The sequence below is a fragment of the Mustela erminea genome, chromosome 6 (genome assembly GCF_009829155.1).
Source record: "Mustela erminea isolate mMusErm1 chromosome 6, mMusErm1.Pri, whole genome shotgun sequence".
NCBI classification, from domain to species: domain Eukaryota; kingdom Metazoa; phylum Chordata; class Mammalia; order Carnivora; family Mustelidae; genus Mustela; species Mustela erminea.
In genome coordinates, this window is record NC_045619.1 from 101,539,565 (window position 1) to 101,567,543 (window position 27,979).

Consider the following 27,979-nt stretch of genomic DNA (forward strand, 5'->3'; position numbering starts at 1 on the left):
GACCCAGGCCCTGAGGCCCGGCACCCACGCGCGCTCACACCCACACCCCGCTCCCCTGGAAAGTAACAGGCACAGCCTCACACCAGTGAAGCCTATGACAGACTTGGTGTCTCACAACCCCAATCAGACACAAGAGTATCAAAATGTCTCTTTATTTGAAAACCAAACTGTTTCTCACACACCCCTCCGCCTCCGCAGCTCCTCTGCAGCCAATTCTGCAAGCATCCTCTGGGCAGATCCCGGCCTGGTTCCCCTACACCTGCCTGAGCAGCCCCCCCCCCCCGCACACACACCCCCCTCCTCCCCAGACACACACGCGCGCGCGCGCGCACACACACACACACACAGGTTCCAGGCAGGGATCAGGAATCGGACCCACCCAGACGCTGCCCAGGTGCCCATTACAGAGCCTGGGCAGCAGGCTGTGAATTCCCAGGTCTGGGCCAAGAGAAGCCATGCATGCTCTGTCTCAAGATGAGGGGTTGAATGTGGAAGCTCTGCTCTCTGGGAGTCTTCTCAGGTCTTAGGGCCAGTGTCTTTGATCTCCTGGAGGAAGAGGGTGGAAGGAAAGCCCCTGGGCCTTACTGCATTCCCCTTGCTTCCTGTGCCCCCTTCCAGAGTGCCCAGCCACGACACTCCCCTGGGCTGATCACCTCACTCTCTTTCTGCCTTATCCTGTCCTCCTTTCTTCCCCTCATCCCTGTTTCCTGTTATTTTTAGATTCAGATTTTTAGTGCAAAATCTTCCTCTCTTGCCTCCTCTCCTCAGCCCAGCTCCCATCCTTCACCACCACCTCCACCCTCCACCCCCAGCGCCCCCACCACCACACCCCAGACCGGTCCTTTCCAGCTGATCTTCGTGTGTGGCTGCTGCACATGGGCATCTCTGCCTGCCACCCCAATTCTCTCCCTTAACTTTCCTCTCCTAAAGTATTCTCCTAAGCCTTTTCTCAGCTCCCCCCAAGTCCCTCTGGTCCTTCCTCCCCACCCCAAGACACCTCCTAACTCCTAAGCCTGGTCTCTCCAAGGGATCTCCTCGCCATATTCCTTCCTCAACCACCTCCTCCTATAGCAACTTCTCTGGCTTGGGCTGACAGACCCTTGGCCTCCTCTTCCCGCCTCTCTTGTCAGCTTCCTCACCATCCTCAGAGGCTCAAAGAGCTACACGGATGGCACTTTCGGTTCGGAGTTATGCTCAGCCTCAGCCTCCTCCTCCTGGGTCTCCTTCAACCTCTGACGGATCTCTTCAGCCTCAGCCCGCTCCTCCTCCTCGAAGAAATCTTTATCCAGGCGCTCGAGGTGTGGTATCTGCACCAGGGCCTCCTGGCGATAGTCGTTTTCATCTGTACACGGGTTGTCCAACAGCACCAAGGCTCGCAGCTTGGGCAGGTCCCGAAGCTTGGCTAGCTCCCCCAGGTGGGTCACCATGTTGCCCCTGCCAGGTGTGGTCAGGAGGGATTCACCCCGGGGGGATTAATGGGCTTTGGGGGCCCCACCACCAGGAAGAAATCCCCTGGGAGAATCTCTCACCAGGCTCTGGTTTCCCTAGAAACACTGCCTCTGTGGATTGGCTTGATCTGCATAGCCAGGTAACCTGAGCAGAGCAGGGCTGTCCAGCCCTACTCTAGTGCTGCCTCAGCCCTTCCAGAACACTATGAGTGCCACGGTCTGTTCAGTAACGTGCTGGTCGTAGTTCTCCTTTTGGAGCAGCAAAGCTATGTCACCAACCCTGTCTTGTTAGTTAGTTGGAGAGGAGGGGGGATATCTCCCTTGTAGTGTCAAAGTGCTTGTGTATCAGTCATACCTAATCAAAGGTTAGAAAGCAGGACCCAGGCCAGTGGAGAAGGAACTGGGATCTGAGCTCATGGAGGTGGGTGCTAGGTTGGTACTTCCCTCAGAAAGGAGCCTGGAGCTAGGGATCTAGCATCTTTGGCCCCAGAGGCATCTCCCAGGCATTAAGGGGCATCTCCCCTACACTTATGTCCAAACAACCCCAGTTAGTAGCCATTGAGGAGGGCCTATTTTCTCTGTCTAGATTATTAATAGGAAAAGAGCAAACCCCCCCACCCCCGCCAACTCTACCAGACCAACACAGCAGAACTAATTAACAAGAGATTTCTCCAGGAGCCATGGCAGGAATTGGGAACTCCAAGATGCAACCATCTTGTAGGTTCTCTTTCCTTTGCCAGTTTTGAAGATTTGGCCATGTTGACTAAGGAGGCAGTTACCTTCCATCTTGCTTAAAAAAACACGCATAAAATCCTCCAATGGACAAGGGTTACTGAAAGAAAGTCCACCCCCCCAATCCGATCAATCCCCAGTGCCTTTCCCTCTAGAGATTTTCTTTCAAATATTCTTCTCTTCTCAAAAATGAGAACATCTTGTGTTTTTATACTAATAAGGAAGCCATCTCTTACAAGTAGGGCTCAGGAGAAGTAGGGCGCAGGAAATGGGAAGGGAAATGGGAGTCCAGGAGATGGAGAAGGGCAGAGAAAATTTACATGGAATAGGACCAAGAAAAGAGAGTTGGAGCCAGATTGTGAATCCCTTGAACACAGGGACCAACTCTGATTCCTTTAGATGTTCCCAGATTACAGCACCAAGCCTGGTATGTCGCACGTTCTCAGTAACTGTGGACTGAGTGAATAAAGATTCAGGGGTCCGAGGCTGTACACAGTAAGGAAAGGAGGGCTAAAGACCAGGATGGAGGGGCGCCTGGGTGGCTCAGTGGGTTAAGCCTCTGCCTTCGGGTCAGGTCATGGTCTCAGGGTCCTGGGATAGAACCCCGCATCGGGCTCTCTGCTCAGCAGGGAGCCTGTTTCCCTTCCTCTCTCTCTCTCTCTGCCTGCCTCTCTGCCTACTTGTGATCTCTGTCTGTCAAATAAATAAATAAAATCTTAAAAAAAAAAAAAAAAAAAGACCAGGATGGAGGATGAGAGGAGAGTCTAAGAGCAGGCTAGGATTGGGGCTTTGGGACCAGGGAGGAATGTGGGGTCAGAAGTCACTCCTGGTCCAGTGCAGGGACAAGGTGGGGCCAGGAAGGTGTGAATACCTTAGATTGAGATACTGCAGTGATGTCATTTCTTTGGAGAAGCCACTCAGCGTTTCAATCTGGTTGTCTCGAAGATGTAAGGTAGTGAGATTGCTTAGGTGCTCCAAGCCCTCCACTTTCTTCAGCATGTTCTGGGCCTAGCCCCCAGGATATAGCACAGAGATCGGGAGAAGGTAGTAGGGACAGGGAAGAGAAGTCAGAGACGCGGGAAATGTAAGAGTGGCAGTGCAGGGGTGCAGGAGGGGAGTGGAAGTGGGTAGAGATGGAAGTGGGTCAGAGACGCGGGAAATGTAAGAGTGGCAGTGCAGGGGTGCAGGAGGGGAGTGGAAGTGGGTAGGAAGTGGCAGTGCAGGGGTGCAGGAGGGGAGTGGAAGTGGGTAGAGTCTAGGAGAAGCTGCCAGTCCAGAGAAAGGTCAGCAGTAACCACCCCCCATCCCACCAAAGCCCCCTCTGACTCAGAAGGAGATGCTTTGACCCACGCCAAAGCCCATGTGCCCCACTGCTCCACTGAGCAGAAATGGCTTCAGCACCACCCTAGAATCGAGAGGCTCAAGAGCCAAAAAGACTTAACATTCAAGTGGCTTCTCTAGTCTGATATCTGTAAGTTACACTACTACCTGTATCAAAGCAAATTGTCTCTATTCCCATGTGTTATGTATTATCAGCCCTACAAAGTAGCAAGGGCTCAGTAAATGATACCAAATGCCCATGATGATGGTGAGGTTAATAGCTGAGCCTACTAGAAGCCAGGCACCCTGCCCCCCACCCCTCAGCCCCGAGCTGTGCCCTCTTCCTGTACCAACCACCCTCTAACCCAGTGAGCTACCAGGAAGAGGTTCTTCAGCTTAGGAAGGTTGATTCCCAGGGTGCTCTCCAGCTGGTTCCCCCGCAGCTCCAGGGTGTGCAGGCTGATCAGCTTTTGGGGGTCCAGACCAGTCACCCTGCGGATGCGGTTCCCTAAGGAGCAAGAGGTGGTATGAACTCATAGAGCTGTCCCAACTTCCAGCGGTAGAACGTGAATGATAGGAGCCTCCGTATCATCCTGTCTCTCTAATGTGAGGTGTCTATGAGGAGGGACGGCTCCAGACTTGACACCTCTGGGGCCCTGAAGCAAGGGGTCTGGGAGTCTAAGGGCCAAATGGACATGTCCATCCAAGCCTTTGAGGAGGGAATGAAGACTGCCCAGTACCCCCCATGCTTAACTCCTTCTTCTCCCTCAATTCTTTGCTCAGATGTCAGCTTCTCACTGACACTTGTCCTAACCAGCCTGTTTGAAATTACCACCTGTGCCTCTACCCAGTCCCTTTATCCTAATCTGTTTTCCACAGCACCTATTTCCTCTCCACATCGTATATAAATTTATTTAATTATTATGCCCATTGGTAGCTGTCTGTTTCCCTTATTTGAATGTAAGCTTCATGAGACTAGGGATTTTGTTTTGTTTACTGCTACATCTCCAGCACATAGAAATGTCGTAGTGAATCATAAGGGCTGTCTGAATGAATGAATGGATAAATGAATGGAGATTACTGTGTGGCACAGCCCAAAACCACACTGCCCGCTTCTGCTGGCCCCAAGCTAAGAAGGAGAGACTCTTGTGTAGCCTGACTGAAAGGCCCACCTTTGAGATCCAGGCTGCCCAGACGAGGGTGGGAGATGCCCTCAGTGTCAGTTATCTGGTTATAGGCAAAGCTAGCAATCTGCAGGTACGGCAGCTCGTTCAGGTGTGCGCTCCACAGATTGTTGCCATCGGCCTTGAGCCAGAGCAGGTGGGTCAGGTTATTGAGTGGGGACAAGTCTGTGAGGTGGTTCTCGGAAACATCCACATAGCGCAGATGGATGTAGGACCGTAACAGGTAGATGTCGGTCAGGTCCCTAGGAGACAGCAGAGGCCAGAGTTAAAGAATCCAGCAAGGACTGGCAGAGACCTACAGCAGAGGGCTTGTACTGGAGAGAAGGGTGACTGATGGGAGTGGTGGGGGAGGGGGAGAGAAGGTGGGTGGGTTCTTCACAGGGAGCAGGGGCTTCCATCTGTCAAGAGCTGAGAACTGACCCTCTGAAGGACAAGAGGAGGAGTCCAGTCCAGTAGGAATCCCCCTGACAGACGCTCATAGTCTCCAATTCCCCAGGCCAGCTCTGAAGCAGGGACCCACAGGGCTCCTGGAAAGTAAATTCTATCTTTCCCTTCCACTGGCCAAGGTAAGAGAGATCAAGACTCCCAGCGGCAACAGCCAGGCAGGAGGGTGAGAGAGGAGATTGGACCCTACAACCTCAGCCCTCTTCTGGTCCCCCATAAGCGCACCTCTCTTTAACCTCCAGCTTGACATAAGCGTGAGCCAGTCCATTGCCCGTCTTACAGAGCAAAGAAAGCCCTTCCTTCATCATGTCCTCCGTGAGGGGGTTGAGCATCCACTGCAAGAAGAAGTGGAGTCAGGCATCCCTTTCGTCCCAAACCCCTCCCTTAGCCTTAGGACCCCACCGTTTCCAGCTCTCACTTCCTCTGAGTACTCTTCTCCCTCCTTCCTGTAGTCCTCCCACTCCTCCGTCTCCTTCTCATCATCTTCTTTTTCCAGATCGTCCTGGTCTGGCTCAAAGTCTTCCAGCTCTTCATCTGACATCTCTCTTCCAAGGCTCTGGAGTGAGATCGATCAAGCTCAGTGCGCCTCCCCAAAAGGAATGTGTCCTGAGCTCTAGCCAATCTTCAGCTCCCTGGCCTCCACTGACGGGGTGCCCTTCCCATCACCCCCGATCTCTTCCCAACTGTGCTTCCCTCCTTATCCCTGTGAGCATCTCATTTTGATGCCCAGCCTCCACCTTGACTTCCCACCAAGGACCTCTCTCCCTTCAGGGTGCCTTCCCAGGCCTTTCCTGCCCTTCACAGGGTCTCCAATTGTCTTCTCGAAGCTCTGCCTCCCTGCTTCCTGACCTCCCCTCTCCCCATCAACCATGTTCTCCTACCAACCTCCTACACTCCTCCCCTCCCTGCCTTCCCTAACCCCTGCTCCAGTCATTTCTTTTCACTTTCCCACCCTGTCTAGCCCCATTTCCCCGTCCCCTCTGAGGCACCAGACTGACGCCCTCTCCAACCCTCCCACCCAATCCTTCACTAAGGGGCTCGGACCCTGGTTCCGCCCTACTGAAAAATGAGGTTCCGGAGAGGGTCTTGGCCCTGACAAGGAAGGAGTGTTTTGGAAGAGGGGAAAGGCTCCAGGAGGCGTTGTGTACTGTTGTTATGGAAACGATGGGGCCGGACTCCCGGCTACATCAACCGCGCCACTGCTGAGAGGAGGGCCGCGAGGGGTCGGCGACCAACTGACGCGAAAAATCCGCCCCGGAGCAAGTGGACCATTGGTCGCCGGGTCAGGAAGCCAACTCCCCAGTCCTGTGAAGTCTGGGCGTTAATTGGCCCAGGGCAAAAAGCAGTGGGTGGGGCTTGGAACAGGGCAGTGGGGAGGGGAGATGGGCGGGGCTACGCGACAGTCACTCAAGACGTTAAAGAGACCGCACATCCTCAAAGCAAAAGTATTGTGACTTCAGAAGAAACATGCTCTGAAGCTAAGGGGGGAAGAGGAGCAAGAAACACCAAGGTATCCGGTCTGGTTTCTACCCCCACTCCAGCCTTGCACTTGGCTGACCTTTGCAAGGTGGCTTGGTGGAGCGGAAGGAGCCCAGGCCAATGTATCTTAAGACCTGGGTTGGAGTCTTGACAAATCTGTTTCCTAGCAATTTACCTGAGACTCTACTTTCTCATCTGTAAAATAGGCTTAAGTGACACCAACAGACGGGGTTCGAGTGTGTGTGTAATCTATGCTAATGCAATGTAGATTGCTAAACCCGTTTGGAGCATTCACTTTTCCTCATATCCTGACTGGTTTGATGCAAACTTTTAGGGGCTAGTAGGGGAGAAAATCCAACAAGCACCCACTGAAATACTCCTCATCCAACGTTGTAATGTAGACAACAAGACCTGATAGAGCCCTAGGCAGGCACTCAGGTCTGCGTGACTTGTTGAAGGAGATGAAAAAGAAGTTAAGGTTCAGCAAGTATTTCCTGAGAGTTTGTGCCAGATACCGTGTGAGATGTCTTCACAAGTGATTTAATGTTTACACCAGTCCTGTGAGATAGATATTTGAAAGAAGAGGAGACTAAGGCTCAGAGTGGTTAATATTTATGACCCAATTCCTGCCAGGAGAAAGAGAGATAGTACCAATCTTATGGGATCTAATATAAATAAAACAGGCAAAAAGGTAAGATATCATGATTTATTGTTAAATCGTGTGTTACAGACTTACTATGACACACAAAGTGATCTGATGGAAGATCTGGTGGGCTAGAAACCAGGACCTGTTACCTCCTGCCCTGTCCAGCTTGGATAAAACAGTTAATAAACAAATCTGGTCACTTGATGTCATGGAACTGTCAGAGTCAGAGACACCAGGTTCAAAACCCACCCTATCGTTTAATCCCTAGGTGTTCCTCAGCAGGTTATATTAACTTATCCTGAGGTTTAATCTTCACATTTGTGAATTAGGGATAAAGACATCCGTTTCCATAACGATTCTTAGAAGGTCAAAAGAGAAAATGTGGGTAAATTGCCTTACACATAGTTGACCCTCTGTCTGGATCTCCCTGGCCCTCCCCACCTCTTTCCTGTTTCCTCAGTCCTGGGATTGTCATGAGGAATAAGAAAGGAAATGTGGAAACAGGAAGGTTAGAAATGTGAGGCAAATGAACCCAACTGTATTGTTGGAGTGGGAAAGGAAAAGTCCATGTGGTCTGATGTAGCTAGAGGGAAAGGCTGTGATTTTCCTTGGCCCAGAAGAAAGAAGAAGACATATTAGGTGGGAAGAAAAGACATGACTGAAGGATGAGGGAAGTATCATCGAGCCCTGCTTTTATTAAGCGCTTACTCTGTGCCAGTCTGTGAGTACTGGTCACCCAAGGACAATAAAGGACAATTTCTATCATCTGGAGCCTCACAGTCCACTGACAGGGTTAAGTAAACGAGTAATTCAATATAATGAGACAGATGTTATAGTAGTGATACCTGACACTTGCAGAGCTTTTACTGAGTGACAGGGGATAATTTTATAGTACATGTATCTAGATAATATAATATATTCAGGGCAGAGATTCCAGTCAGAGGAAGCATCTTTGGTAAGTCTTGGAGGAGAGAGAGGCCAGTCAGTATCCGTGCAAAGAAAATAGTCTGGGGCGCCTGGATGGCTCAGTCAGTTAAGCGGCTGACTCTTGATTTTGACTCAGGTTGTGATCTCAGAGTCCTGGGATCCAGCCCCGTGTGGTGCTCCACACTCAGTGTGAAGTCTTCTTGTCCCTCTCCCTCTGCTCCTCCCCCTTCTCTCTCTTTCTCAAATAAACAAACACAAACAAATAAAATTTTTTTAAAAAGTGGGTAGTTCTGCTGGATGGAACAGGAGGCTTAGGGACATGAGGTAGGAGCTGCAAACAGAGCTGAGCACACTGAGGAAGCTGGACTTTATCCTAAAAACTGGGAGGAGCCACTAGAGATTTTATTTTGTGTTTCATTGACGAGGACTGAATCTACACTGTGTAATGACAGCTAGATACTCCATGTCCTCTCTAATGACATCTTTCCTCTAGAATGGTCTAGATAGAATCTCCCGGAATTATAAAAGTAATATTTAAACTTAAGTGTATATAGAGAAACATACAAGTCCATGAACCCTCAGCATCACTTTCATTTATGAATAAAGATGTAGAGTTTGCAAATCTATAGACTTGCCTATTTTGCACATTTTACATAAATGAGATCACATAACATGGGGTCCTCTGTGACTGCCTTCTTTCACCCCAGCATCAGACCTCCAAGGTTCGTCCATGTTGGAGCATCTATCAGGACTTTGTCCCTTTTGATTGCTGAGCAATGTTCCATTGTGTGGTTTATGCCACATTTTATTTTTTCATTCATCGATTGATGGTTATTTGGGTTGTTTCCTTTTTTTTGTTGTTTTAAGATTTTATTTATTTATTTGACAGAGAGAGAAAGAGCGAGAGAGGGAACACAAGTAGGGGGAGTGGGAGAGGGAGAAGCAGGTTTCCCATGGAGCAGGGAGCCCGGTGCAAGGTTCCATCCTAGGACGCTAGGATCATGACCCAAGCCAAAGGCAGACGCTTAATCAACTGAGCCACCCAGGCACCTCTGTTTCCATTTTTGGCTATTATGAGTAATGTTGCTATGAACATTCACAGACAAAATTTTGTGTGGCCATTTGTTTTCATTTCTCTTGATTACATACCCAATTGATATCAATACAAAAATAATAATTTTAGTATCAAAATATTGAATTCTGTGCTATAATGAAAGGATTCCAAAGGAGGATACCATCCTTTGCCCTATGGAGATTTCATTCTAAAATATTTACAGTATCTGGGGTGCCTGGGTGGCTCAGTGGGTTTAAGCCTCTGCCTTCAGCTCAGGTCATGATCTCTGGGTCCTGGGATCCAGCCCAGCATCTGGCTCTCTGCTCCACGAGGAGCCTGCTTCCCTTTCTCTCTCTCTCTCTTTCTCTCTCTTTCCTCTCTCTCTATGCCTGACTTTCTGTCTACTTGTGATCTCTGTCAGATAAATAAATAAAATCTTTTTTTTTTAAGATTTTATTTATTTATTTGACAGGCAGAGATCACAAGTAGGCAGATAGGCAGGCAGAGAGAGAGGGGGAAGCAGACTCTCCGCGGAGCAGAGAGCCCGATGTGGGGCTCAATCCCAGGACCCTAACCCACTGAGCCACCCGGGTGCCCCAATAAATAAAATCTTTAAAAAATATATTTACAGGGGTGCCTGGGTGGCTCAGTGGGTTAAAGCCTCTGCCTTTGGCTTGGGTCATCATCCCAGGGTCCTGGGATTGAGCCCCACACTGGGTTCTCTGCTCTGCAGGGAGCCTGCTTCCTCCCCTCTCTCTCTGCCTGCCTCTCTGCCTACTTGTAATCTCTGTCCATCAAATAAATAAATACAATCTTAAAAAAAATATTTACAGTATCAACATATTCATTCATTTAGTCAAATATATATATTGGGCACTTGCTATGTACTAAGCATTTTGGTAAGAGCCTAATAAAATATTATATGCTAATGCTCAGAAGGAAACTATTTTCATTTGGAAAATCTATTAAAGGGGGGCTTGTCTGGCTCAGTCAGTAGAACATGCAACTCTTGATCTTGGGGCTGTGAATTCAAGCCCCCAAGTTAAGTGTAGAGATTACTTAAAAATTTAAAAAAAAATCTGTAAAAAGTGAAAAAATCTATTACGATTACAACCTGACCTCAGACATTTCAATTTAGTCTATTGGCAAATTTTTCCTTACAAGTGAAATTGTAAGGAGTAGAATTGCTGTATGATATGGTAACTTTATATTTAACCTTTTAAGGAACTGCCACACCAGTTTCCAAGTGGCTGTACCATATAACATTTCCACCAGCAGTGTCTGAGAGTTCTAATTTCGCCACATCCTGGCCAACAGTTGTTGTTATCTGTGGTTCTTGACTATAGCCATCCTAGCGGATGTGATGTGGTGTTTTGTCGTGGTTTTGATTTTCATGACTCCGATGGCTAAAGATGTTGAGCAATTTTTTTTTATGTGTTTATTAGCCATTTGTGTATCTTCTTTGGAGAACTGTCTATTCAGACTGTTTATTTTTTAGCTGGGGCTTTCAGTCTTCTCATTTTTAAGTTAACAAACAGAACTTTTATATTCCTGGGGGAAGCGTTGTGCCCAGCTAAAAAAATTTCCCAGCCTCCATTTCTGATAGGTCAATGACATATTAGTGAAGTCACTGGGGGAAACTTCGAGAAGGTCCCTTTTTTCTGCTTCCCTTCCTCTTACTTACTGTCTAAAACAGGAATGTGATGGATGCAGTCCTAGCAACTATGTGGGACTATGAGATGACCCTGAGAATATAAGCCACATGCTAAGATTCAAGTGTAGAGAGCAGAACATCATGAAGCTGTTACAACAACCTTGAACTGCCTCTCAAGATTTAATTTTGCAAAAGAGAAAATAGTTTACGCCACTAGGTTTGGGGGTGGATCTATGTTATTGCCAAATGCAATTCTTACCTGATGATAACCAGTTATCTCCAAACTTAGTAGCTTAAAATGACATTCACTATCTCAGTTTCTGTGGATCAGGAATCCAAGAGTGGCTTAGCTGGGTTTCATCCAGCTGTTGGAAGGGACTACAGTTATCTGAAGGCTTGACTGAGGCTGGAGGATCTGCCTCCAAGAAGGCTCACTGCTATGACTGCTGGCAAGATAGTTTCTTGCCGGGGTGCCTGGGTGGCTCAGTGGGTTAAGCATCTGCCTTTGGCTCAGGTCATGATCTCAGGGTCCTGGGACCCAGCCCCACATTGGGCTCTCTGCTCAACGGGGAGCCTGCTTTCTCTTCTCTCTCTCTCTGCCTGCTGCTCTGACTACTTGTGATCTCTCTCTGTGTCAAATAAATAAATAAAATCTTAAAAAAAAGAAAAAGATGGTTTCTTGCCATATGGGTTTTTCTATAGGGCCACCTGAGTGTCATTACAATATGGCAGCTGGCTTCCCCCAGAGCAAGTGATCGGAGAGAGAGAGAGAGACCAAGATGGAGCCCCTCTGCCTTTTATGACTTGGTCTCCAAAGACACGTGCCCCTTCCACTTTATTATGTTCTTTAGGAGCTTGTTATTAAATCCAGCCCTCACTCAAGTGGAGGGGAATTAGCTTTCACCTTTTGAATGGAGAAGTATCAGAGAATTTGTGGGCATATTTTAAAACCTTACCTGGATACACTAATGTTTTGTCCTTTTTACATGCAGAGTATCTTTTCCTAATTGTCCTTATACTTGGTTTATAGTGTCACTTTACAGAAATTTGATATTTGTCTGTGCTCTTTACTGCCAACTGCTTCAGTAAGGCTTCCGAATTGTGTGTGTCTGATTTAGAAACCCTTTCTCACCCCCAAGGTTATGAAAAGATTCTTTTGTATATGTTCTGGTATTTACATTTTTTCAAAAGATTTTTATTTGAGAGAGAGTGTGTGAGACAGAGCAGGAGCACGGGGTGGGGAGGGGGAGAAACAGTCTCCCTGCTCAGGCTTAACCCACTGAGCCACCCAGGCACCCCCTTGTAAGTATCTTTTATTTTTAAAAATTATAATTTATTTAGGGGCACCTGGCTGGCTCAGTTGGTAGAGTGTGTGACTCTTGATCTCTGGGTTGTGAATTTGAGCCCTATGTTGGGTGTGGAGATTACTTAAAATCTTAAAAAATGAAATAAAATTTATTTAAATTATGAGATTAAAAAAAATAATGGCTGCCTTGGGTACCTGGGTGGCTTGGTGGGTTGAGTGTCTGCCTTTGGCTCTCGTCATAATCTCAGGGTCCTGGAATCAAGTCCCACATCAGGCTCTCTGCTCAGCAGGGAGTCTGCGGCTCCCTCTCGCTCTCCCTTTGTGCTGTCTTTCTCAAAAAATTAATAAGGGGCACCTGGGTGACTCAGTGGGTTAAGCCTCTGCCTTCAACTCGAGTCATGATCCTAGGGTCCTGGGATTGAGCCCCACATCGGGCTCTCTGCTCAGCAGGGAGCCTGCTCCCCTCCCCTCTCTCTGCCTGCCTCTCTGCCTACTTGTGATCTCTGTCAAATAAATAAATAAAATCTTTTAAAAAATTAATAAAATCTTTTTTTAAATGGCTGCCTTTAACATCTGGCTTACAGAATTCATGAAAAATTATCGGTTCTCACAAGCCTGTGCAACCCAGCTTCAGCATACCATTGCATATTTTGCTGAAATTTTCTATTTTCAACCAAGAACTCTTTTCTCAGTGCTGGGCTTATATAGCTAACCTCCTACTTCAACATTTATGTGACTCACAGACATCTCAAACTTAACAGATCCAAAAACAAGTCCTGTATCTTTCCCCCTAATTCTGTTTCTTCAGTGCTCCCTGTATCAGCATTCAGATGTTCAAACCAGAAACCTTGGAGTCATCCTTGTCCTTTTTTTTTTTTTCTCCCTCAATGCCTCTTTTCCCCACTGGCCTCCCTGTGAGAAGTGTGACTCCATCTACTCTCCAACTCCTACGTTACCTTCCTGAGCTTCGTTACTGCACCCAGCCACCCTTGGACCAGAGAGCCCTCTTTTCAAGTCTTCCCACCATGAAGCCCCTTCCTTCTTCAGGGGATCTCACTCTTCTGTGTGGAAGTCCTGCTCATCATCTTGGCCTCAGTTAAATGTGACTTCCTCAGAATGGCCTTTCCTGCTCCAGAATTTAGGTTAGGATCCCCTCTTATAGTTCCTGGCCTTTCTCTGATAGCAGTAAACACAGTTTGTCTTTATGTAAGAATTTGTGGATCCTCAGGTTTGCACCCTTCCAGTTGTCATTAGGATTCACTAGGAGTAGATGCCCTGGAGGATATAAAGGACAGAAAAACTGGAAAAACTCGAGTCTGTATTTTTAAAATTAGCAAGGATAAACAAAAGCGTATTAGATTTGGCACTCAAGGGTTTGGCTGGCTCAGTGGTTAAGTGTGTTCCTTTGACTCAGGTCATTATCTCAGGGTCCTGGGATCATGCCCCACATTGGGGTCTCTGCTCTGCAGGAAGCCTGCTTCTCCCTCTCTCTCTGCTGCTCCCCCTGCTTGTGCTCTGTCAAATAAATAAAATCTTTTTTTTTTTTTTTTAAGATTTTATTTATTTGTCAGAGAGAGAGGGAGAGCTAGCACAGGCAGACAGAATGGCAGGCAGAGGCAGAGGGAGAAGCAGGCTCCCTGCCCAGCAAGGACGCTGGGATCATGACCTGAGTCGAAGGCAGCTGCTTAACCAACTGAGCCACCTAGGCGTCCCAAATAAATAAAATCTTAAAAGAAAAAAAAGATTTGGCAAGCAAGACACTTGATGACTAATCTAGGCGAGATTGGCAGAGTTAAAGACGTTGTGGTTATTATAATAGTGTGTGTACTCCTTTATACTAGTTTCTAACATAACCTGGGTGTCTCCTACTGCCGGCCTCCCCCCTCCAAGGTGAACAAAAAAATTCTCTCCTGTAGAGGATCCCTAAACGTCTTCCCTGATAGCTGCAGGAAGACAGATGGGGAAACAAGGAAAACTGTTTTTTTTTTTTTTAAAGATTTTATTCATTTATTTGACAGAGAGAGATCACAAGTAGGCAGAGAGGCAGACAGAGAGAGGAAGAGAAGCAGGCTCCCCGCCGAGCAGAGAGCCCGACATGGGGCTCGATCCCAGGACCCTGGGATCATGACCCGAGCCGAAGGCAGAGGCTTTAACCCACTGAGCCACCCAGGCACCCCGGAAAACTGTTTTTGAGGGACGGACAAGTGGACACTTTACATGTAAAGAAACTGGGGTGTAAGCCTCGATTGGGAAACTAGCAGAAGCAGTAGGCCCTCCCACCCGCCTCTGGAGCCCGGGACCAGAACCGCCCCTCCGCGTCCGGGTTAACAGCCCCTACCCGCCAAGCCCGGGCTTTCAGCTTGGAACCCTCGCTTCCGCCCTAGGGCCTTTGTTCCGGCGCAGAACGTTCCAGACGCGCCGGAAGGCGGTTGACGGGAGGCGGGAGCTGCAGTGCAGGGGTGGGCCCCTAGCTTGAGGGCTCTGGCCTCGGAGGTGGCGGGTGGGAGGGAACGGCTGCGAGCAGCCCCCGGCCACGAATGCGGCCGCTGGGGGGCGCGCGAGCCGCCGCCCCCGCCGCCCCCGCCGCCCCCCGCCGCCGCGCGCCCGCCCACATGACCGTCCACGTGACCTCGGCGCGTTGGGGAGTCAGCGTCTCCGCCTGCCGCGGGCTCTGCGGCAGCTACCACACGAGCACCCGGGGCGGTGGCGCGGGGCGGGGCGTGTGGCCCGGGCTGACGGATCTGCGGTCGCCATTTCGTCGCTGCCCTAGTGTTTGGCGAGTGGCTTCTCGTTTCTAAGTCCTGATGCTGCCGTTTACCAGCTCTGTAGTTCTGGACCGGTCGTTTAACGTTCCCGAGCTGCGGCTTACGAATCTGTAAAAATTGGCATATCTTAGTCGGGAGGATTTAATGACATACAGTGGGAGCTTCATCGTAGACGCACTTAACGTGGACTGGTTAGGGCAGAAGCTTGCCAGCCACCATTCCGTGCGAGTGACAGGTGGGAGACGAGACCATGTTTTCTGTGGCTCCAATTCTGCGCCTCTCAGTGCCTGTTACCTTAGGAGGCTGACTGAGATTCTAGAATTGTGTTTTTAAAACTAGGTTCTAGAGTTTTCGGATGCCTCTTTTCTAATAGGACCCATGTGACGGCAATCCACCCATTTTACCAAGGACTGGCATGCCCTCCTCCAACTGGCACATAAAGGACCTCAAGAAATCCACATGCGCAGTCAAGGTTCAAAAAAGCTTGGGAACCCGGGTCATCAGTTTCTCGCGTAACTGCTATAGTGACAGCAAAATACATGTGGTAAAGCTTTAAGGAAGACTGAAAGAGCACTAAACTTCCTGGAAGAGAGGAACCAGGTACGTGAGCCTAACTAACAATGGCAGTACATGGCGGAAAAAGAAATACTCTTGGTCTCAAGCCAGAGTTCAAGCCTCCTGCCAGAGAAGACAGCTTCAGACCGAAGGATTTCAAAACCACCCAAGGATGGCATAACATTTAGAAACCATTTCAACTTCTTGGGACGCCTGGGTGGCTCGGTTGGTTAAGCAGCTGCCTTTGGCTCAGGTCATGATCCCGGCGTCCTGGGATCGAGTCCCACATCGGGCTCCTTGCTCCGCAGGGAGCCTGCTTCTGCCTCTGCCTCTGCCTGCCATTCTGTCTGCCTGTACTCGCTCTCTCCTCCTCTCTCTCTGATAAATAAATTAAAAAAAAAAAAATCTTAAAAAAGAAACCATTTCAACTTCTAAAATGTGCAAACCATTGGTGGGGCTGCATCTGTGGAGAACAGGGAATAAAAACCACCCAGAGCTACTAAAATAAATTACTGGCCAAATGGCTCTTTTCTAGAATATGATGAGGCTGGTAGCTTCTGGGGGAAAGGGCCCAACTGTTTTTATGTTTCCAAACTAGAAACACAAAGCTCTGGATTGAAAACAATGACCTTGTGACCACTTCTGACTCCCTCTTTCATTGTGGTAGCGTAGCCCGGTATTTAATAAGCCAAACATGTTCCATGGGGATACCAATGCCAGTACCCTAAAAAACAAACAAACAAACAAAAACCTGCTTTCACTGCAGCGATTAAATGCAAAGTGCTAGGTGATCACCGCACTTTCCATGATTGGGATTTACAGTTCTACATTTTAGAAGTCAAGTAGGACCTCATAGTGAAAGGCCTTGGCTTTAGTGTGGCTTACAGACTGCACTGCCATCCGAGGTACCACACTCTTTAGAAGCGTGCTCCTGAAGACATCAAAGGCTACCTCTCCCCAACATTAGGTGTGTCCTTCACTTTGCTGACCTAAGCAGAATTTGCTATTTCAAAGCCACACACATGAGGCTGAGTGAGATTCCTCTCCGACTCCCAGAGCCATGAATGGTGACCCTAATCTAAATGTGGTAATGAGTTGGTTGGGTTGGACATTCTTCAGTGTTGGCAAGTTACATCACTTATAGTAAACAGTCATGGCAACAATCAAGCTTAAAACAGATCATGCATGTTGAGAAGAATGTATTTAGGATTTTAAGGGTTTTCTATTAAAAAAGAAGGGAAACACATTGTTGGAGTGGCCTAGCAAGCCGATGGTATCAGCTTTGTGGGAGAAATTGAAGAACTTCTTGAGAGCCACAGAGAATTACTAATAAGAAGGATGAGGAACTGATAAAATCATCCCAGAAGACAAAGATATGAGAAACAGGAAGGGAAGACCAGATGGCATCTTTGCAAATATGTTAAAATTTTTGCAAAAATGCGGAAATACCTGATTTAACACCCCCCCCCTTTTTAAGTAGACTCCACACCCAGCACGGAGCTGGAGCTTGAACTCACAACCCTGAGATCAAGACCTAAGCTGAAATCAAGAGTTGGATGCTTAACTGACTGAGCCACCCAGGCACCCATGATTGACTTAATTTCTGAATAAAATCTCTCTGTGGAGAGAAACCAGAAAATTAAATGTGGTTAACACTGTATGTTTATAACTCAGCAGTTCAGTGTATAAGTATGCACCCAACAAAAATGCGTGCCCAGGTCCACTAAAAGACTTCTATAACACTGTATGTACATAGGAGCTTTTCCTATAACAGCTAACAACCAAAAACAACTCAAATGGCCATCAACAGTAGAATAAGTTGTCGTATGGCCATACAACAGAGTAATGTAAAGCAATGAAAATAATGAGCTACCATTTCATGCAACAAGATGGATGACTCACCGTCCTAATGCTGAGAAAAGTAAGTCAGGCACAAAAGAATATACGCTCTATGGTATTTTATGAAATTGAACAGGCAAAGCTAATCTATACTAACAGGTCATATAAGAGTTCCCTTTAAGGATGTAGTGTCAGGGAAAGGGCAAGAAGGAGCCTCTGGGATGCTAGAAATGTTCTGGATCTTTTTGGTGAGGATCACACAGCGTATGTAAAAATTCATTGAACAATTTAAGATGAATTTACTTTGTAGTTGCTACATCTCAAATAAAAAGTAATAAAACTTCTTGTAGCATTATGTAACATTTGAACGAGTATCAAGTGTTTGAGCAGTTCAAGATTCAGTGGTAACAACTGGTGATTACCGTGTTTTAAGCAACCAGCCCCTGAGCAGGGACACTTCCCAATCTCGAACTAGAGTTGGCCATGGCTGAAGCTTTCCCTTTGTGCCCTAAGCCTTCATCCACCACAGTCATGATGTCCTTTTTGTTATTGTCACACTGACAAGAATATCCAGGTTGGGTGGATGACAGGTTTTAAGGTTCACATCCTTCTTTTGATACGTTTTCGTCTTCAGTTAAAATTACGAAATTTTATTCATGCACCATTGTATGATACTCCTGCTACTGTATTTTACACAAAACCAACATCTGCTGTATCTGATAGGTTCAGTAAGGGATTTTCAAGGGTAATTCTGAGACATGGCTGTCACCTTATCTCGCCCAACTCTCTATCTTCGCCCTCCTGTTTTACATAGCATAGCATCTGACAGAAACTGCCAGTTCAGCCTCTTCAGCCTAGACTCCCACCTCCCACAACCCACATGAGCTCTCCCATCAAAGTTGCCAATGACCAAAAAAATCTCATTAAGTAGTCAAACCTGAATTTTCTGCTCACTGTGTCCTCCTTAACCCTCTTCTCACTCTACATGCTCTCTCTGGGGCCCATCTCTGACTCTCATAGTTCAGCTTCTGACTAAAGAATGTCACACCTCCCAAATTTACTTCTCCAGCCCAGGCCCCTTACTACCCCTCCAGACCTGCAATTTTCATGTGTGGGCCAGATGGTTCCATCTGGTTGTTGCTCAGACACCTCAAAAACACGTCATAAAGTGAACTCACATCCCTCCCCCACTCCCCTGCCCCTTTCCAATGGCTTGTCTTTCTGTCATCTCCATCATCATAGTGAAAGGCCTTGGCTTTAGTGTGGCTAAAGGGGTACCCCCTTCCAACAGTCTTCCGGGCTAAACCTTTTCTCTCACCTCAGCATCTAATCAGCCACATAACTTGCAGTTTCATCAGTGTTTCTTGAATTTTTTTCTTCCTTATTTCTACTGCCTCATTTCAGGCTCTTGACACTCGTCACCCAGGCAGCTGTAACCAGTCTCTTTGCTTCTAGTTCTGTTTCCCCCGAAACCTCCTTTATGTTGCTGTGCCAGGGTGGTTTTTCAGTTTTTTTTTTTTTTTTAAAGTAATCTCTACACCCAGGATGGAGCTCAAACTCATGACCCCAAGATCAAGTGTTGCATGCTCTACCGACTGAGCCAGCTGGGTCCCCTCATGGTGGTTTTTCTAAAATGAGTATCTGTCCATGTTTCTCTCCTGTTTTCTTCATATGTGTCTCAATTACTGGTCTGTCCTACAGGAGAACATTTGTATTCCTTAACTTGGCCAATAAGACCACTGTCATTTGGCACTGACTTCTGTAGGCTTGTCTCTCATCGTTTCTTTCTAGCTGCAGGAACCTGGAAGTCTTCAAACTTCCCCAAACCCATCTCCTGCTTCTGGCTTTTTTCATGCTGACCTCTCAGTCTTGAATGATTTCTTCATGTAGCAACCCTAACCCAACCCCCATCCTGCAAACTACCTCCTGAGCCCATTCTTAGTCATTCTTTAAGATTCAGCCCAGTGTAACACTCCAGGACACCTGCCTAACTGCTTGATCCCCGGTTAGGAGACCCATCCTTTTGACTCCCATAAGACTTTCTTTATTCTTTCATAATTTCATCTACTACATGATAAACTGTTTTATTTTGTTTTTATTTATTTGACAGAGAGAGAGAGAGAGAGATCACAAGTAGGCATAGAGTCAAGCAGGGAGGGCAGGGCAGAGGGGCAGAGCAGGCTCTCTGCTCAGCAGAGAGCCCGATGGGGCTTGATCCTAGGACCCTTGGATCATGCCCAGAGCCAAAGGCAGAGGCCCAACCCACTGAGCCACCCAAGCACCCCAATAAACTGTTTTATGAATGTCTTGTTACCTCCTTGGGGATTCACAGTTGCATCTTCCATGCTTAGCATAGATGATTAAATTTGAACTCGAACCTGCTCTGAGTTCACATGTATATAACCTCACCGAATCCTCACTATGGCCTATGCAGTAGATACCAACAGTATCTCCATTTTACAGAGGAAGAAACAGGTATTGGGGAAGTTCAGTGGTTTGCTCAAGGTCACATGCATACTGGCCTTCAGGTATTCATACCCAGTTAGCTTGGCTCCACATTTGGCATCCTTCATCACTATATTACATTGCCTTTTTTTTTTTTTTTAAGATTTTATTTATTTGGGGCACTTGGGTGGCTCAGTGGGTTAAAGCCTCTGCCTTTGGCTCGGGTCGTGATCTCAGGGTCCTGGGATCGAGCCCACATCGGGTTCTCTGCTCTGCGGGGAGCCTGCTTCCTCCTCTCTCTCTGCCTGCTTCTCTGCCTACTTGTGGTCTCTCTGTCAAATAAATAAAATCTTTTAAAAAAAGATTTATTTTGCAGAGAGAGAGAGTACAATAAATAAATAAAATCTTTAAAAAAAGATTTTATTTATTTTGCAGAGAGAGAGTACAAGCAGGGGGGGCAGCAGAGGGAGAGGGGGAAGCAGGCGCCCACTGGGCAGGGAGCCCGACTCAGGCCTCGATCCCAAGACCCTGGGAGCATGACCTAAGCCGAAGGCAGATGCTTAATGATTGAGCCACCCAGGTGCCCCTACATTGACTTTCTATAGAGTGGACATCTAGTAAATGTTAACAATAATAGTTATGTTATGCTCAGTGATTGTATAATAGGTACTAGACTCCGCTAAGTGCTTTACCTAGATTATTTCAGCTCCACAACAATCCTATGAGGTAAGTACCATCATATTTCCATTTTACATAAGAGAAAACGGATTTGGGGCGCCTGGGTGGCTCAGTGGGTTGTCTGACTCTTGATTTTGGCTCAGGTCATCGTCTCAGGGTCCTAGGATGGAGACTCTGGAGGCCGGGGGTTGGGGGGCAGTGTCTGTACTCAGCAGGGAATCTGCTGGAGATTCTCTCCCTCACCCTCTGACTCTCCACCCCTAAAATAAATAAACTCTTTTTTTTTTTTTAAAGATTTTATTTATTTGACAGAGATCACAGGTAGGCAGAGAGGCGGGCAGAGGAAGAGAGAGAAGGAAGCAGGCTCCCCGCTGAGCAGTCAGCAGGATGCGATGCGGGGCTTGGTCCCAGGACCCTGGGACCATGACCTGAGCCAAAGGCCAAGGCTCTAACTCACTGAGCCACCCAGGCTCCCCAATAAATAATAACTCTTAACAGAAAGAGAGAAAACAGTTTTAAGAGAAGTTTGTTAAAATCTCCCCCAAGGTCATAGAGCTAATTAGTGACATTGCTTCACTCACAACCAGAGTCTTAACCATTATATTCCGCCATATAAGACCAACAGTTTGGGAACGGACTGACATCCAAGATGAAGACTAGAACAGCACTGAGCCCTAGGACACCTACCTCTGAAAACAGAGTTCAGAACCTCAGGCATAGAACAGACCGACTCACAAGTGGGGCAGAAAGATACCAGTCCATGGGGCGCCTGGGTGGCTCAGTGGTTTGGGCTGCTGCCTTCGGCTCGGGTCATGATATCGGGCTCTCTGCTCCGCAGGAAGCCTGCTTCCCTCTCTCTCTGCCTGCCTCTCTGCCTACTTGTGATCTCTGTCTGTCAAATAAATAAATAAAATCTTTAAAAAAAAAAAGAAAGATACCAGTCCAGAAACAGTGACCCACAATCAAAGGGACACAGAAACAGATTTCAGCACACCGAAAGCCCCTCCTTGACCCCATGCCCTTCCTCTCTAGGAGCTCAGGAGTCGGTTGCTCAAGCGGCTCAAAGGTCTTGACAACGGAGAACACACTTCCGGGGATCCCAAAGCGGTAAAGAGTTCGCTGTGAGCCTCAACAACCAGGTGCAGACTCCTTTGCGGCCGAGAAGGGTTAACCAGAGGGGAGGGCCTCCACGACAGGTAGGACCTCGGGGCGGGATCCACAGGTTAACCGCCCGGTATAGGCTTTAGGGGGGCGGGTCCGTGGGGCGGGGCGCGCCCTCCACAGCTGCGATCCGACTGAGGTGTTAACCGCCGGCGAGGAACCCCCGTGGGGGCGGGGCGGGGCGGGGCGGGGCGCGACCAGGGGCGGCGACGAGAGGGTTAACCGCCCCGGTGCGGAGGGCCGTGGGGGCGGGGAGTGGGGGCGGGGCGAGACCCGGGGAGGTGCTGGAGGCGGAAGCTGCCGGCAGTCTGCGCCCAGCGCGATTCGGCCACCTTTGGCTGAGTTCCTATTGAGGCCCGGTGACCTCCAGGCCTGGGAAGCCAAGCGAGGTTCGGGGGCGGTGACTGGGCACGGGGTGGGGAAAGGAGACGGCCCTGGGGAGGTCCAAAGGGGGCGAACTCGCGAGAGTCTGGGGAGACCGAGACAGATGGGCGAGGGCAAGGTGTTGGGCCAAGAGGGAGTGGAGGGAAGTGGTGGGCAAACGTGCGTGAAAGGATGAGGAGCCTGGGCGAGGAGCCCCCGCCGGGATACCGCACTTGAAACCCTCATTTCTCCCAACTCCTCTCTAGATCAGTCCGGTGCGGGAGCTCAACTTTGAGAAGAGAGGTGCGCCAGGAAGACTCGGGGATTCCTTCAGCTCCTCACCTTCATGGGCCAGACGGCCCTGGCAGGGGGCAGCAGCAGCACCCCAACCCCACAGACCCTGTACCCTGACCTCTCTTGTCCCGAGGGCTTGGAGGAGCTGCTGTCTGCTCCCCGTCCCGATCTGGGAGCCCAACAGCGCCACGGCTGGAATCCCAAGGACTGCTCAGAGAACATCGAGGTCAAGGAAGGGGGGTTATGCTTTGAGCGACGGCCCGTGGCCCAGAGCACTGATGGGGCTCGGGGTAAGAAAGGCTACTCGAGGGGCTTGCACGCCTGGGAGATCAGCTGGCCCCGGGAACAGAGGGGTACCCACGCCGTGGTGGGCGTGGCCACGGCCCTCGCCCCGCTGCAGGCTGACCACTATGCGGCGCTGTTGGGCAGCAACAGCGAGTCGTGGGGCTGGGACATTGGGCGGGGGAAGCTGTATCATCAGAGCAAGGGGCCCGGGGCCCCTCAGTATCCAGCCAGACCTCACGGTGAACAGCTGGAGGTGCCGGAGAGGCTACTGGTGGTTCTGGACATGGAAGAGGGAACTCTGGGCTACGCTATTGGGGGCACCTACCTGGGGCCAGCCTTCCGCGGACTGAAGGGCAGGACCCTGTATCCGGCAGTAAGCGCTGTCTGGGGCCAGTGCCAGGTCCGCATCAGCTACCTGGGCGGAAGGAAAGGTGAGCCCTGGGGCAGGTGTGGGGAGACTGTTCTGTTACTGGTGGCTGTGGTATGGGATGGCAGTTCACTGCACATCTTATAAGAGCAGAGGGAATGGGCCTTCATCTGACCTGCCTCCTACTTCTATTCAGTGCAGGGAATGGCAAAAAGGCTTCACAGCTGTTACTTGACTGTATCCCAGCAGCAGTAGAGATAAAAGTGAGGCTCAGGAAAGCCATTTGCTACTAGTGGTGAGTGCTCAGAACATAGTGAGGTGCTCCAGGGCTTTCCAGCAGATAACAAGCTCCTGAAGCAAGAGGTGCAGAGTTAAATGGATACTGGACTAGCTGTAGGAAGAGGATGGACAGTGCCAAGCACCCAGGGTGTGGACCAGATCTGGGATCTGATCTGTCTGTGCTTTTTCCTTCTAAGGGGCCTTTGAGGCCCTGGGCAGCGAAGGAGGCAGGGTGTTCGTGTGGGGCCTCCTCTAGAAAAGATGGGGCCCCCAGCCTCAGGGCTGATGGAACTTCACCCTGCTCTGCAGTTGTGTGCTCAGCAGAGGGTGGGTACCTCTCCCTGGTGGAGAGTTATTCAAGAGTGGAGGAGTGCCATCCTTCCTCTCACCGCATTATTCTTGGCTCCAAGGCTCTATGGAATCCAAGCCTGGATGAGCTCCACTCTGGTCCAAGCTGCCTTGGCCTGTTGCTTTGGGGGCAGGGGGATGCTTAGCTAGAGCTTCACCCCCAGTGGACTGTGGATGCATGAGATCAGTGATGCCTACCACCGCCAAGAGCAGGTGCGGAAATTTCGGGTGCCTTAGATCATCCTCTCAACCAAGACTCCAAGCAGGAAAGCGGAAGGGAATTTGGGCAGGACCCTGTAGTTTGAGGTCTGGCTGGTGGCTACATCCGAATTTACCTTCCCCTCCTTCTCTCTCCCAGTGGAGCCACACTCCCTGCTGCACCTGAGCCGCCTGTGTGTGCGTCACGCCCTGGGGGATACCCGGCTTGGCCAGGTATCTGCTCTCCCTTTGCCCCCTGCCATGAAGCGGTACCTGCTCTACCAGTGACTTCCTGGACACCACAGATGGCGCTGGGGCCTTGAGTGGGGTGGGGCAGCAGCACTGCTGGCCTAGACCAGCTGCTTTCAAGCCAGAGGCTGGGGGTTGGTGAGGCTGGGCCCCGACCCTAACCCAAGCTCTGGGGATCCCACAGCCCCTGAGCCACCCAGAGAGGTGGATGGGAGGGAGCTATTACTTGAGGTTATGGCCTCCTGGTACACAAGACATTTTTTTCAAGTAAAAGCAGTTAAGAGATGTGCTATTGCAGAAATCTGTTTGTGGTATTTTTCTGTACAAGTGTTCTGTGCTGCCTCAGAAAGGAAAGAGAGATGATATGGGTAAGTACAGTGAAGGAGGACACGCCACAAGGCTCAGTGCCAGGTGTTTATTGCCCCCCCCGACACGTGGGATTGCTCACATACACAACACACACAGGCATTGGCATCACGGAGAGAGCAGCGCCTCTGGGCGAAGGACAAGGCGTTCTCTCAGCCCCTGGCCTCAGGGAGCGAGATGGGAGATGAGGATGGCTTCTCTCCTGCCCTCACTGGGGTCTGAGGGGGCCCATGAACAAATGCCACCCCTTCCATCTCTCAGCCATGGAGAAGCCACCTTGGTGACATGTTTCGTTCCAATTGTTTGTTACGTGGAGAAGGGATTGGCCTGGTCCCAGCCATTACAGGGGAAGGTGTAAACATTAAGAGGTATACTTTGGCCACAAAGGGGGCGACATCATCAGAAGCATGTGTGGGGTGGGGGGTCGGGGAGGAGCACTGTTACTGAGCTGCTGGGCTATCTAGTCCCTGGCTTAGTAGAAGAACAGGGAAGACGGCCGGGGGAGGGGGGGGCTTATTGTTTGGCATTGATGATATCTACAAACTCTGGCTTGAGGGAAGCCCCGCCCACGAGAAAGCCATCCACATCAGGCTGGCTGGCCAGCTCCTTGCAGGTTGCTCCAGTCACAGAACCTGGGAAGGGAGAAGAAAGAGGGAATAGTCAGGGATGGGCTAGGAGGTCCGAGTCCACCCCTGTATCAGGTGGGAGCCAAACCCACCTACCTCCATAAATGATACGGGTGCTCTGAGCCACGGCGTCAGAGACGTTGGACTTAAGCCATCCGCGGAGCTTTTCATGTACTTCCTGGGCCTAGAACAAGAAGCCAGATGAAGTAAGCCTTTTCCTGCCTTTCACTCAAAGGCTAAGACCCTGGGCCCCAGTGAAGAGAGGCAGTATGGTTTCAGGGCAAGAACCCTGAGATCTGAGTCAGAATGCCACAGCTGCAGTACCACCCCAGACCCTGGAATGGATGTCTTTGGACAACTCACTCTACTCTGGACTTGGGGATTCCTGTCTTTACTATTATTATTTTTAGCTGTTTTATTTTTTTTAAAGTAATCTCTACACTGAGCATGGTGCTCGGACTCCCGACGCCAAGATCAAGAGTCACATGCTCTACTTACTGAGCCAAGCAGGCACCCTGGGGGCTCCTGTCTTTAAAATTAGGGGTTGGCTCAGGTGATCTCTGTTGCAGTCCAGTCCTGCGCAGGCAGGTAGAGGAGGGGCAGAGCTCCTGGGCTCGGTTACCTGTTGGGGTGTCGCAGTCTTGCCAGTCCCAATGGCCCATACAGGCTCATAGGCCAGGACAACCTTGCTCCAGTCTTTCACATTATCTGTGGGACAGAGATCACAAATGGAGGGATGATCAGGAAGGAGATAGCCAGCCCATTGCCCAGGGGATCAAGAACGGTGGTGGCCTAGTGCCCCCTGGTGGCTGTTGGAGGAACTCCAAGTGATATCTATACCATCGGCAGGAACAGAAGTGATGCGGAGGATGCAAGGGTTCTCACCCTCCCAATTTCCCCTTCCTGTATCAGCATGGGATGGGGATCAAGTCAGGCTGCAGGGCATCTGACCCCACCCTCTGTGCCTCTGTAGCCCTGGTCAGGCTCAAAGCTCCCCTTTTCCAGAGTTACCTGCGATGACCTTGGTTTGCTCGAAAACAACCTTCTCAGTGATGCCAGCTTCCCTCTCATCTAGCTTCTCCCCAATGCAGGCAATTACTCCAAGTCCCTCTGCCAGGGCATGGGCCACTTTCTGTCCAATCAGCTGTTGAGGAACAGATTTGGTGACACAACTCCCTTGGAATAAGGCATCTCCTACCTCCCTTCCTGGTTACTAACCTCATCTGACTCCCCAAAGACGTGCCTTCTTTCCGAGTGCCCCAGGACTACCCACGTGGCTCCACAGTCTTTGATCATGCCAGGGCTAAAGGAAGAGAGAAAGCCATGTTTCAGCCAAGAGCCCACCTGTGGCTTTCCCCTCAAAAGGGGAAGTGAGGGGAAGGTCCCCACAGGCCCCCCTCCTGCCTGCATCTCACCTGATCTCCCCAGTGAAGGCCCCGTTCGTCACTTTGTAGCAGTTCTGTGCAGCCACAGCAATCTTGGCGTCCAGCTTCTGCCTGGCAAAGTCGATGTAGGCGGTGGGGGGTGCACAAACCACTTCTGAAGAGTGGCAATGATGGCACAAGGCAATGAGGTCACAAGGAAGCCACTCTCCAGGCTCCATCCAGTGTTCTGGAGGGCCCTCGCCTTCACCTTATTTCTCAGTTCTGCCTTCCAGCCCTTTTCACTTCAGCAAGATCATCTTTGTCCACTTCCCAGCCCCGGCTGGGCCATACCCAACTCCTTGAGCCTTCCAGGTGTTCCTGGGAGGTCAAGGCCCTCGCCTTGCCCTCTGCTCTTTAACAGCTGTGGTTCTGATCTCCCCAGGCTATTCTGGGCCTAGGCACCTCCTAGACTCAGCATTCTCTCGGAGCCAACCACGCCTCCCTTCTAAAATAGTTCACCCCTACCGCCCCCAGGCAAGGATTTTTAGCAAAAGCAAAAAGGGCCAATTCCTGGGGTTTGTACTGGGGTCTTTGGGGAATAAATCAGGGCTTCTTTTGATCAGGCCGGTGTTTCTGCGACTGAGGTGAGTGGGAGGGTAAGGGCCGAGGACAGCATTCTTTGCCCGTAGGTGGCAGGGGCGGGTGACAAGCTCATCGAGGCCTTGCGTTTTCCCATTTTCAGCCTGCAGAAGGCTGTAGGATCGCTCCTCATTCCCCAATTGCCCATCTTGTTTGGAACCTGCTCAGCCCCTTCGTGGGAAAGCAGGCGCCATCCGGGCCAGTGAAGGATAGAGCGGAGAGCTCAGGAGGCCACCGCCGCCCGGGGGTGGGGGAACTCGGCCCGCCCAGCAAGGCGCGGGGAGGAGTCGCGGGCTACGTGCGGCGGCGCACGGAACAGAAGGACGAGGGGGCAGGTAGCTGGATCCCCGCACGCAGGCTCAGCCTCCTCCCCCATACGGAGGGGCTGTCGCCAACCTCCCGTGATCGTCCGCAGGGCCTCCGTTCCTATCCCCGGCTCCCGTAGGGTCCCGGGCCCAAGCTCACCCACGGTGACCCCAGAAATCCCCTCCCGCCCCACGATCCGAGGGCACCCTTACATGTAGCCCGCCTTTCCCCCCTCGACCCATCCCCGGTATTGCGGCTGCGAGGTCAAAGTCCCGACCCCCACCCGCCCTCGCGCCCAGCCCTGCATCCAGGTCCACGCGGACACCCGGCTAAGCGGGCTCGGGAGAGGGCGCTGCCACGCCCGACCTCCCCCAACCCCGGCCCCCGCCCCCGGCCGGGCAGGGCTCACCGGTGTCGGCCGGCACCTTGGCTGCGTTCAGAGTGGTGATGAGCTCCCCCAGGTTCTTCTTCCGCCCGTTCATCTTCCAGTTCCCCCCGACGAAGAACTTCCTGGAGGGCGCCATGGCGCTGGTACCGACACCCTGAAGGTCAGAAGCAGCGCGCAGCCGCTGCCACTGGCCGCTTATGTAGAGCGCCCTGAGGCAGAACTCCGCCTCTTCCCCGCCCTCGGCCATGGTTAGTCCGGCCCAGCGCCTGG

At 50.3% G+C, this 27,979-nt stretch overlaps 3 protein-coding genes and 1 long non-coding RNA gene across 9 annotated transcripts; 1 reads left to right on the plus strand and 3 right to left on the minus strand.

Moving 5' to 3' along the window:
- Nucleotides 1-136: 136 nt before the first annotated feature.
- On the minus strand, nt 137-6,412 carry LRRC23 (leucine rich repeat containing 23). Of its 4 annotated transcripts, none has more exons than XM_032348949.1 (8): nt 6,277-6,412; nt 5,547-5,684; nt 5,354-5,463; nt 4,673-4,926; nt 3,878-4,008; nt 3,052-3,188; nt 1,140-1,434; nt 137-546 (listed from the first exon to the last, which is right to left on the minus strand). In XM_032348949.1, the coding sequence occupies exons 2-7, from the start codon at nt 5,667-5,669 to the stop codon at nt 1,161-1,163; spliced, it is 1,029 nt and encodes a 342-aa protein (XP_032204840.1). In that variant the 5' UTR covers nt 5,670-5,684; nt 6,277-6,412; the 3' UTR covers nt 137-546; nt 1,140-1,160. The 4 variants fall into 4 exon arrangements, with proteins under 4 accessions (XP_032204840.1, XP_032204839.1, XP_032204836.1 ...); XM_032348948.1 differs by having other exon boundaries at nt 6,189-6,412; XM_032348945.1 differs by having other exon boundaries at nt 6,173-6,412.
- SPSB2 (splA/ryanodine receptor domain and SOCS box containing 2) lies at nt 1,332-24,264 on the plus strand. 3 transcript variants are annotated; one of them, XM_032348954.1, is made up of 4 exons: nt 1,332-1,415; nt 21,509-21,672; nt 22,267-23,010; nt 23,932-24,264. In XM_032348954.1, the coding sequence occupies exons 3-4, from the start codon at nt 22,347-22,349 to the stop codon at nt 24,057-24,059; spliced, it is 792 nt and encodes a 263-aa protein (XP_032204845.1). In that variant the 5' UTR covers nt 1,332-1,415; nt 21,509-21,672; nt 22,267-22,346; the 3' UTR covers nt 24,060-24,264. The 3 variants fall into 3 exon arrangements, 2 of the variants coding, with proteins under 2 accessions (XP_032204845.1, XP_032204844.1); XR_004287044.1 differs by lacking the exons at nt 1,332-1,415; nt 21,509-21,672 and adding an exon at nt 21,906-22,026 and having other exon boundaries at nt 22,267-23,241; nt 23,932-24,020; XM_032348953.1 differs by lacking the exons at nt 1,332-1,415; nt 21,509-21,672 and adding an exon at nt 21,906-22,026.
- On the minus strand, nt 13,061-14,709 carry LOC116594078. The gene is made up of 2 exons (XR_004287045.1): nt 14,533-14,709; nt 13,061-13,469 (listed from the first exon to the last, which is right to left on the minus strand). It is a non-coding gene; the product is annotated as an uncharacterized LOC116594078 (long non-coding RNA).
- Nucleotides 24,265-24,679: 415 nt separating the features above from the next.
- On the minus strand, nt 24,680-27,971 carry TPI1 (triosephosphate isomerase 1). Its single transcript, XM_032348951.1, has 7 exons — nt 27,731-27,971; nt 26,428-26,551; nt 26,231-26,315; nt 26,024-26,156; nt 25,635-25,720; nt 25,109-25,196; nt 24,680-25,018 (listed from the first exon to the last, which is right to left on the minus strand). The coding sequence occupies exons 1-7, from the start codon at nt 27,954-27,956 to the stop codon at nt 24,900-24,902; spliced, it is 861 nt and encodes a 286-aa protein (XP_032204842.1). The 5' UTR covers nt 27,957-27,971; the 3' UTR covers nt 24,680-24,899.
- Nucleotides 27,972-27,979: the final 8 nt, after the last annotated feature.

Coding starts and splice junctions, on each gene's coding strand:
- LRRC23 (XM_032348949.1), bottom strand. CDS start 5,669: ATGTCAGATGAAGAGCTGGAAGACTTTGAGCCAGACCAGGACGATCTG. Junction 3,189..3,877: donor AGCTGAAGAACCTCTTCCTG/GTAGCTCACTGG, acceptor CCTGGGGGCTAG/GCCCAGAACATGCTGAAGAA. Junction 1,435..3,051: donor CTGCAGTATCTCAATCTAAG/GTATTCACACCT, acceptor CACACCTGGCAG/GGGCAACATGGTGACCCACC.
- SPSB2 (XM_032348954.1), top strand. CDS start 22,347: ATGGGCCAGACGGCCCTGGCAGGGGGCAGCAGCAGCACCCCAACCCCA. Junction 23,011..23,931: donor CTACCTGGGCGGAAGGAAAG/GTGAGCCCTGGG, acceptor TCTCTCTCCCAG/TGGAGCCACACTCCCTGCTG.
- TPI1 (XM_032348951.1), bottom strand. CDS start 27,956: ATGGCCGAGGGCGGGGAAGAGGCGGAGTTCTGCCTCAGGGCGCTCTAC. Junction 25,721..26,023: donor GCAAACCAAGGTCATCGCAG/GTAACTCTGGAA, acceptor TCTGTCCCACAG/ATAATGTGAAAGACTGGAGC. Junction 25,019..25,108: donor CACCCGTATCATTTATGGAG/GTAGGTGGGTTT, acceptor CTCCCTTCCCAG/GTTCTGTGACTGGAGCAACC.